This window comes from Ailuropoda melanoleuca, chromosome 16, assembly GCF_002007445.2.
Source record: "Ailuropoda melanoleuca isolate Jingjing chromosome 16, ASM200744v2, whole genome shotgun sequence".
In the NCBI taxonomy this organism is placed as follows: domain Eukaryota; kingdom Metazoa; phylum Chordata; class Mammalia; order Carnivora; family Ursidae; genus Ailuropoda; species Ailuropoda melanoleuca.
The window spans coordinates 71848070-71858404 of record NC_048233.1 but is presented as its reverse complement, the minus strand read 5'-3'; the positions used below and the strand labels follow the sequence as shown (position 1 = coordinate 71858404).

Below are 10335 nucleotides of genomic sequence, written 5' to 3'. Positions count from 1 at the left end.
GACCAATTACCACAGACAAAAATGAAAAATGATTTGAACAATTGCTTTTGAAAAGCCACCAGAATGGTAGGTTGTATTGATGGGTTTTATTTAAAGTTTTATTTAAAGACCAGTTATTTTTAAATGTTATGTAAACTATTCCAGGCCATTGGAAAAAACACACACCCACACACAAAGTTTTTCAATTCATTTTATGATTATAGTAGAATTTCAGTACCAAAACCTGAAATAAATAGAATGAAAAAGAAAACTATACACTAATGTTACTTAAAAATATAAATGCAGAATTTTAAAATGAAATTAGAGGGACACATCTATGACAATCATCCTGTTACCAAGGATTTTTCTTCCAGGAATGCAAAAGTGATCAATAGCAGAAAATTTACTAACAAATTATAGGAGAAAAATTATATTCTTTCATCAATAGATTTTTTTTTAAAAGACGCATTTATTCAGCATCATGATCAGACTATTTAGCAATCAACAGCATGGGTGCAAAAAAAAATCTACATTAAAACCCTTTGTTGGAATGCTTTACACTTTCCACGAACAGAAACTAAAATAACCTGTTATACAATTAGTCACAAATACAGTCCTCGAGTTTTTTGCCCATACACATGAGTATTGTCTAAAACATGTCTTTGTAGAGCTAGGCCCTGCCACCACTGTGCTTGGCTGAGTTCACAAATCTGTTGTAGCCTGTAGCTTCCCTGTCACTTCTCTGGCTCTCCTCTCCTGCTAAGCTTTGTTTCCTGGCATTCATTAAAACCTTCTGCCACTGCCGTAGCTACTGCTGCTGCTGGAACCACCATAGCCACCTTGGTTTCGTGGTTTGGCAAAGTATTGGCCTCCACCACCGTAGGGGCCAGAGCTTCTGCCTCCAAAATTTCCTCCTTTCATGGGTCCGAAATTTGAGGATTGATTGCTGTAATTGCCAAAATCATTATAGCTTCTGCCACCTCCAAAGTTGCTTCCATCATTACCAAATCCGTTATAGCCATCCCCACTGCCACCATATCCATCACCACTCGACTGCCGCCAAAGCCACCTCGCCCACTGAAGTTCCCTCCGTGACCAAAATTGTCATTCCCACCAAAACCACCTCCACGACCACCACCGAAGTTTCCAGAACCACTTCGACCTCTTTGGCTGGATGAAGCACTCGCCGTCTCTTGCTTAGATAGGGCTCTCCTTACTTCACAGTTGTGGCCATTCACAGTATGGTATTTTTGAACGACTATCTTGTCTACAGAGTCGTGGTCATCAAATGTTACAAAAGCAAAACCTCTCTTTTTGCCACTGCCTCGGCCAGTCATGATCTCAATCACTTCAATTTTCCCACACTGTTCAAAATAATCTCTTAGATGGTGTTCTTCACTGTCTTCTTTAATGCCAGCAACAAAAATCTTTTTCACAGTTAAATGGGCACCAGGTCTTTGAGAATCTTCTCTCGAGCAGCCCTCGTTGGTTCCACAACTCTTCCATCCACGCTGTGTGGCCTTGCATTCGTGGCTGCACCCCCCTCCTCCACAGTGGCATACGTGACAAACCCAAAGCCTCTGGAGCGCTTGGTGTTTGGATCTCTTATTACCACACAGTCCGTAAGTGTTCCCCATTGCTCAGAATGGCTCCTCAGACTCTCATCGGTTGTTTCAAAGCTCAAAACTCCGATGAAGAGCTTCTGCAGCTGTTCAGGCTCTGTGGGAGACTCTGAGTTAGACATGATGGCGGTGGGAGGGGAGACTTCAACAATGCTTACTCGGCGGCGTCCACGGGCAGAAAGGAGCTCATCAATAGATTTTAAAAGAATTTGATAAGCATCTATTAAACCTTTCCATTAAAATTAGAAGTAGATATTGCTATCTACTGGAAAATAAAGAGATAGTATTATTACATTTTCTGACTATATGAACATGTACCTTGATAACGCAAGAGACTCTGTTAGAAAACTATTGGAATTGATAAGGGAATTTGATAAGTAGTTGGATGAATATATAAATATCAGTAATTATTCTCTGTTTTATCTATAACCCCCGAAGAAAGAAAAAGATCCATTCACAAAAGTGCAAAATCTCTAAAATAAACAACAAATAATAAAAATTCTGTAAGAAATTTAGGTGGTGGGTGGGGCGCCTGGGTGGCACAGCGGTTAAGTGTCTGCCTTCGGCTCAGGGCGTGATCCCAGTGTTATGGGATTGAAGCCCACATCAGGCTCCTCGGCTATGAGCCTGCTTCTTCCTCTCCCACTCCCCCTACTTGTGTTCCCTCTCTCGCTGGCTGTCTCTATCTCTGTCGAATAAATTTAAAAAAAAAAGAAAAGAAAAGAAATTTAGGTGGTGGGGCACCTGGGTGGCTGAGTCGTTAAGCATCTGCCTTCAGCTCTGGTCATGATCCCGGGGTCCTGGGATCGAGCCCCACATTGGGCTCCCTGTTCTGCTGGGAGCCTGCTTCTTCCTCTCCCACTCCCCCTGCTTGTGTTCCCTTTCTTGCTGGCTGTCTCTCTCTCTCTGTCAAATAAATAAAATCTTAAAAAAAGAAAGAGAGAAAAAAAGAAATTTAGGTGGTTACACATGTACTTTAGAGACAGTGAGATCTGCTTAAGGTTTTTGACTACATACAAATAGCTGTAAGAAATGGCATAAACTAAGTTAAGAAATGACAGTTTTCAAAAAATAATTGTAATGCTAATGAAAGGGTTAATATTCTAATATATCTAGAGCTCTTAAAAATAGGCAAGAGTGGAAAAAAGGACCCAACAGAAAAGAGGGAAAAAGAACATCAGTACATGTCCAGACATAGAATACAATTACCCAACAAGCATATGAAAAGGTCAAATCCAAATGTAAATTAATTAGGAAAATGTGAATTGAAATAGCAATGAGATATCACTTCCTGATGTTCAAACAAGAGAAAAATTAAAAAGACAGATAACATGTATTGCTGGTTGGGTTAAGAGAAATGGGCACTCCCATACATTGTGCTGGAAATGTAAATGGTTATGGCTTTTTTGAAGAGCCATGTAAGAACATCTATTAAATTCAAAATACATGGAGCCTTTGAGCCTGATATTCCCTTGGAAATGTGTTCTTTGCAAATAAAATCACCCCTACAAAAGTACACGTGTGCAAGTTCATTTATTACAACAACACTTGAGGCGGTGAAAAATTGGAAACCTAGTGAATTCTCATTATTCAGGAATATATAAATTATTGCATATAAGTTATTGTAGGCTCTCATGATGGGACTATTACATAGGTTTTGTGACACATGAGTGAGAGCTGTACTATATCTCTTGTTGTAGAAGAATTTCCATGAAGTGTGAGTAAAACAAGTGTGTGTGGGAAAGTGTGTGTATTTGATTATATGACTATGGAGAAAAATATACTAGGTTATTAACATGCATTATTTAAGAGTAGGGAAGAAGGGAGGTAGGAATAAAAAAAAAGGCAAAGGAGAAATAAAATATGGAACCAAAAATACCTACAGCATACATGAATTTATCTTGCCTATGCATTTTTGGAACACGTGTATATGCTAAAAAAATTAAAAAAAAAGCAGATGCTGAATTTGAACAGTTAATGCCCTCTCTTTTCTGTGCTATGCCTGTCTACAAGTTGAAGACTTCTTGGTTCTGACAGTTGTTCTAGCTCAACTTTTCCCCCAGGGAAAAGTTCTTATGATGGTGTCAGAGCAGGAAGGTCAGTCTTAGCCCAGCCCAGTGCCCGGGATCAAAGGTTCTCAATTGTAGAACCCGGAGATTTTTTAGCATATTACTTAGGATTTAGTTCTATCCTTTTTCTTGCATTTTTGAACTTGTTTCCTTTCCCTTTTTTTTCTTTTAAAAAGATTTTATTTATTTGAGAGAGAGCACAGGTCGGGGGGGGGCAGGGGCAGAGGGAGAGGGAGAAGCAGACTCCCCGCTGAGCTGGGAGCCTAACACAGGGCTTGATCCCAGGACCCCGAGATGATGACCTGAGCCGAAGTCAAACGCTGAACCAACTGAGCCACCCAGGTGCCCCGGGACTTATCTTGTTTTCTAATGTATTTGTTCCTACAAGGTCCTTCTCTCCAGAAGCATAGGACAACGAGAAACGAGTCACAGACTTGGGTTCAAGTTCTGACTAAGCAACTTTTATTCTGCTGTGATTTGATTAGGCCAGTGGTCCTCAAACTTGAGCATGCATTGGACTCACTTTAAAGACTCTTTAAAACAGATTTCTGGGCCTTAACTCTAGAGTTTCTGTTGCTGTGGGTCTGCAGTGAGACCTGATAATTTGCCTTTCTAATCATTTCTGGGTGATGCTGCTTTTGGTCCAGGGACCACACTTTGGGAAACACTGAATTAAGCTCTTTAATCTCTAACAGGCAAAATGAAAATAATAATAGACCTGGGGTCTGCTGGGGTTTGAAGGATCTTATGAATTCAACCCTCTCCCTTTGTAGACGAGGAACGGGAGAATCGTGAAAGTGAGGAGACTACTACTTGTTGGCAAAGCCAGATGAATACCCAGGACCTTTGAGTTTTGGTGCATGTATTGAGTTGTAACAGTTGGAGCACAGGACACAGGTGGGAATCTTTGAAGGAGTCTAATATCAGTGTTCTTCTTTCATGGCTATAAATAGCAGCTGATAAGTAACATGGATGGAAGTGGAAATACTGTTTCATTATTGACAAAGATTGTTTGAAGGATGAAGCATTTATTTATTGGTGAGGGATTTCCAAATGCTACACCCAAGAATTAGAGCGGGAAATAAAGGTTTTCTCCCTAATACTTTCAATGTCAGGCACTGTGCGCACATGTTCATTTAACCATTTCCAAAGGCCTACAAGGTAGATCATATTATTATCACTATTTTACAGCTGAGGAAACGGAGTCTCAGAAGAACTGAGTGATTTGTCTAGGGTAGAGTTTGGACCAGTACTCTCAACAACCGTCTACACTTGCATTATGCATTATGCGTTATGCCAGTGTTTTCTTTTGTGAGCATTTACTACATGCCAGGTACGGTTTATCAGTGAAGCAGGACCTCCCTGAGTTGTATGCAGTCAGGGTTTGTTACTGGAATAAGGTTTTGCATGCTTGCAGAGTTGGAGAATTCCACAGGAGGCTGTCGTGGTGGGCCTGAAGTCACTGTAAGTCGGCACAGTGGGCAGTTGGAAAGAAGTAGGGGAGAGGAAGGACAAACTGGGATTGTGTCTGCCTTTCACCTCCACCCACCTTGGCAATGTGGGTGACCCTTCAGAAGGGGCTGGCATACATTCTGGCTTGGGACTCAAGCAAGCTGAAGAGTGAGCCCAACCTACAGCACCCAGGAAGAGTGCCAACAGATCAGTGACCGCATGGTGGGCTGCAGTGGTGCCTGGCATTCCACATGGGCCTTTAGAGCCAGTTGGGGCTGCTTCCCTTCTGCCTTCCATTTTTCATCCGTGCTTCCTTGTGACCCACCCTCATCCAGGATCATGAGGGGAAGGGAAGTCTGAGGAACATAGCTCCAGTTTGGCTGAACTGACTATACACGGCCACCACGCACTGTGAAAGTTGTTTTTGCATACATTATTTTATTTATCTCCAAAGCAACCTTTTTATTTATTTATTTATTTGAGAGGGTGTGTGCGCGCATGCTGGTGTGTGGGAGTGGAGAGAGGCGGAGGGGATGTGGGGCTCAATCTCACATCCCTGAGGTCACAGCCTGAGCTGAAATCAAGAGTTGGATGCTCAGCTGACTGAGCCACACAGCTGCCCCTTCAGACAACACTGTAAGGCAGGAGCTCCCATGTACAGATCGGGAAACCAAAGTTTATGAGGTTACATGGCTTGTCTTAGGTACAAAATTGCTTGAGGTACAACTCCAATAAGTGGTTTCAAACCCAGGTCTGTGTGACTTTAAACCTGTGCTCTTACCCTGTTTGACCCCATTCACTGATTTTTGCCAAAGTGTCCCTCTCTGAGACTTATGGAAACTGACGTCACTGACTTAAAGTAAGATGCTTCACACGGGATGCTCCAGGCATATCAGGGACCCCAAATGCTTTTTTCACCTCTCATTCCCTAGACTAGAGCTTCCTTGTCAGGGAACTGTGATTGGATTGTAGGTTTGCTTGGGATGGGCTTGGGGCAGCAGGAGCCTCTGCGAAGGTCACCTCCAGCTCTTAGCAGCCTTATCCATTTACCTCAGCATGTATTGTGACTTGAAGGCTGGGGAGCACTACTGTGGTCTCCCAGGACATGACTCACCTCACAAAACTGGAATTTGTTGGCCTCTGGGAAATGAACCTATGAGAGGAATGGGGAGAGCTGATGTACAGCCTGTTAGCATGAGTGAGACTGAAGGAGGAAGCCTTCATGTGGCACTCCCAGGCTCCCAGGTGGCAGCCAGGTGTCTTGCTGTTGATTTTTGTTTTATAAACATTTTCCCTGCCTGTCAGTTCTCCAAATGGAGCCAAACTCATCTCCATGGTAGCTGAGGCGTAAGAGCCCCAGTGAATATGTCAGAGCTGAAGAGAAAGCTCCACTCCAAAACAGCCATAAAAGGCAGAAAAGAAGGAATTTTGCTGTTATCACAGAGTCTGGAATCACATAACAGGGTGTTATTTTTTTAAAAAATTTATTATTATGTTCAGTTAGCCACTGTTAATACATCATTAGTTTTTGGGGTAGTGTCCAATGATTCATTAGTTGTGTATAACACCCAGTGCTCATCACAACATGTGCCCTCCTTAATACCCATCAGCCTGTTACCCTCTCCTCTCTAAAACCCTCAGTTTGTTTCCCAGGGTCCATAGTCTCTCATGGTTCATCTCCCCCTCTGATTTCTCCCCTTCAGATTTCCCTCCTTTCTGCTGTGGTCCTCACGCTATTGCTTATGTTCCACATATGAGTAAAACCTTATGATAATTGTCTTTTTCTGTTTGACTTACTGCACTTAGCATAATCCTGTCCAGTTCCATCCATTCATATAACAGGATGTTAAATGGAAAATGTCCTGCTCCTTCTGGAGCTTCAGCTGAGGTCCTGAAGCCAAGGACACTGGTTGGTAAAGGCTCACATCCTCTACAAAGAAAGTTGTCAATTATACCTCATAAGACTTGCTAAGTAAAGGCCACCAGCTCTGTCACTCTTCACAAGTGCATTTAAGAAGAGCCTAGAAATTTATCAAAACAACACAAAAATTCTCTTAAGTTGTATTCTCCCGTCAGCAGACCCTGAGTCAAAGATTCATATACAAGTAATTTATTGAGGAAATGCACCCTGGAAAAACCAAGGGAAAAAAAGGGGTGGGGGTGGGGGGGACACGGAAGAGTCCCAAGGTTGAATGGTATTTCAGCTGAGGTCTCTTGGTTGGGGCTGATCTCTGTGGAACTCTAGAATGTAAATTACACCTCAGCATTTGTTCTCTCTTGAGACAAAGGAGCTGGGTTTCTGTACTCCCACACAAGGCCTGATCTTAGCTGTTGGTGCCCATGGGTGATCCTCTGAAGGTCACAGGTGCCAGAATTAGTAACAAAGCATAGCAGAAACTGGGAGATGAGCTAATATAAGGGATCCCAAGGGACTTAGGTGCAGCAGCAGCAATGCCTTCTTCAGAAGGAAATTTATGGAGCAGAAGAAGCTTTCTCTTTCCCCACTAGCACTTCAAGCTAAAAGGATGGGCCCTAAGAAAAACACCTACAGGGCAGGACCAGGGCTATCTGCATGTAGAGAGCCTGTCTTCTCTTGCATCTCTGTTCTAGTCTAATGGGATGCTTGCTAAGCTGAAGGAGCTCCTAGGCCCACCTGATGTTGCCACTGGGCCAGAGTGGAGTATGGTGAGAATTCGGGGGACAACTTGATGTGTGCCTCCTACACTTTGGTGGGCTGCAAGGCTGGAGAAGCCAGAAGGTGGCAGAAGCCCACAAGGGAATTACAAGGAGTCAGGTCAGAAGTGGAGCACCTCCCACAGCAGAGGCTGTATGGTGTGATGGTTAAGGCTATATACTCTGGAACTACATAGGCCAAGCTTGAATTTTGGTTCTGCTACTACTAGCTAGTTTTGGGCGTTTCCTAACTTCTTGTGTTTCTCTTCCCTATTAGTGAAGTGGGACTAATACTATTACCTTCCTCATGCAGTTGTGAGTATTAGGAACAGATCTGGCATGGGTCCACCAGGAAATATAAAAAGAAATGAAAAGGTATATGGAAACAAATGAAGATGAAAACACAATGGTCCAAAAACTCTGGGATGCAGCAAAAGTCATTCTAAGAGGGAAGTTTATAGCAATATAGGCCTACCTCAAGAAGCAAGAAAAATCCCCCATAAATAACCCAACCTTATACCTAAAAGAGCTAGAAAAAGAACAACAAATCCTTAAACCAGAAGAAGGAAGGAAATAATAAAGATTAGAGCAGAAAGAAATGATATAAAAACTAAAACAAATGGGGCACCTGGGTAGGTCAGTCTGTTGGATGTCTGCCTTCAGCTCAGGTCATGATCTTCAGGTCCTGGAATCGAGCCCCGCATTGGGCTTCCTGCTCAGTGGGGAGTCTGCTTCTCTCTCTCTCTCTCTCTCTCTCCCTCTGCCCCTCCCCACTGCTCATTCTCTTTCCCCTCCTCTCTCTCTCTCTCTAAAAACAAAACAAAACAAAAAACCACTAAAAAAACCAATGGAACAGATCAATGAAACCAGGAGTTGGTTCTTTAAAAATAATCAGTAACATTAATAAACCTCCAGCCAGACTTATCAAGAAAAAAATAGAAAGGATTCAAGTAAAATCACAAATAAGAGAGGAGAAATAACAACCAACACCACAGAAATAGAAATAATCATAAGAGAATATTATGAAAAACTATATGCCAACAAATTGGACAACCTAGAAGAAATGGATAAATTCCTAGAAACATATAAAGTTACCAAAACTGAAACAGGAAGAAATAGAAAACTTGAACAGACCGATAACCAGCAAAAAAATTGAATCAGTAAAATCTCCCAAACAAAGTCCAGGACCAGATGCCTTCACAGGCAAATTCTACCAAACATTTAAAGAACAGTTAGTACCTATTTTTCTCACACTATTCCAAAAACTAGAAAAGGAAGGAAAATTTCCAAATTCATTCTACGAGGCCAGCATTACCCTAATACCAAAACCAGATAAAGACTCCCCTAAAAAAGAGAACTTCAGGCCAATTTGCCTGATGCATAGATGCATAAATTCTGAACGAAACGTTAGCAAACTGTATCCAACAATACATTTTAAAAAAATCATTCACCACGATCAAGTGGGATTTATTCTGGGTTGCAAGAGTGGTTCAATAGTTACAAATCAATCAGTGTGATACATCACATCAATCAGAGAAAGGATAAGAACCATATGATCATTTCAATAGACACAGAAAAAGCATTTGACAAAGTACGACATCCATTCATGATAAAAACCCTCAGCAAAGTTAGTTTAGAGGGAACATACTTCAACATAATAATGGCCATATATGAAAAACCTATAGTTAATATCATCCTTAATGGGGAAAAACTGAGAGCTTGCCCCTAAGGTCAGGAGCAAGAAAAGAATGTCCATTCTCACGATTTTTTTTTTTTTAATATTTTATTTATTTATTTGACAGAGATAGAGACAGCCAGCGAGAGAGGGAACACAAGCAGAGGGAGTGGGAGAGGAAGAAGCAGGCTCCCAGTGGAGGAGCCTGACGTGGGGCTTGATCCCAGAACACCGGGATCATGCCCTGAGCCGAAGGCAGACGCTTAACGACTGAGCCACCCAGGCGCCCCAGGGCCCTTTGGTTTTTTGCGGGTCTGGATCCTCCTGCAGCTGAAAGGGTCTCATTCTCAGATCCTGCTGCCACTACTCAGACTGGCCAGTAGAGGGCAGGCTTGCTCTTTTCCCTGATCTGGAGCTTGGGCCCCGCGCCCCACTCCTGCTGGGTCTTTCTCATATCCAGCAGTTTTCTGATTTGTCAGATCACACAGTTTCCAGAATCAGTATGTAATATGATTAAAAATGAAGCGTGACTCTTTTGGGGCAGATCTCTTTCAGCCCATGTTGGTGACCTCCTCTGAGTTTTTTCTGCCCTAATTCTCCCCAGATCAGCCACAGAAAGTATAAGGTACTCAATCTTTGACCCTTATGGTTTTCAGGTGTTGGATGATGACTCTTAATAGCACGTGAAAGAGGCTTCTGCTGTGGGAATCCCACACCAAGGTCCTCAATGCTCCAGCGCTCCTGCANGCTGTGGGAATCCCACACCAAGGTCCTCAATGCTCCAGCGCTCCTGCAAAAAAAGACCTGGACTTTTACGTACACATTCGTATTAATAGTTTTTGTTGCTGTTGTTCTTGGAAAGATG

General features: G+C 42.5%; 1 protein-coding gene across 1 annotated transcript; it reads right to left on the bottom strand.

The window, feature by feature from the left end:
• Positions 1 to 477: 477 nt before the first annotated feature.
• Positions 478 to 1723, bottom strand: LOC100475689 (heterogeneous nuclear ribonucleoprotein A1-like). Its single transcript, XM_034645564.1, is given in 3 exon segments — positions 478 to 1028; positions 1031 to 1456; positions 1459 to 1723. Coding segments are annotated over 3 exon segments (957 nt in total). The 3' UTR covers positions 478 to 762.
• Positions 1724 to 10335: the final 8612 nt, after the last annotated feature.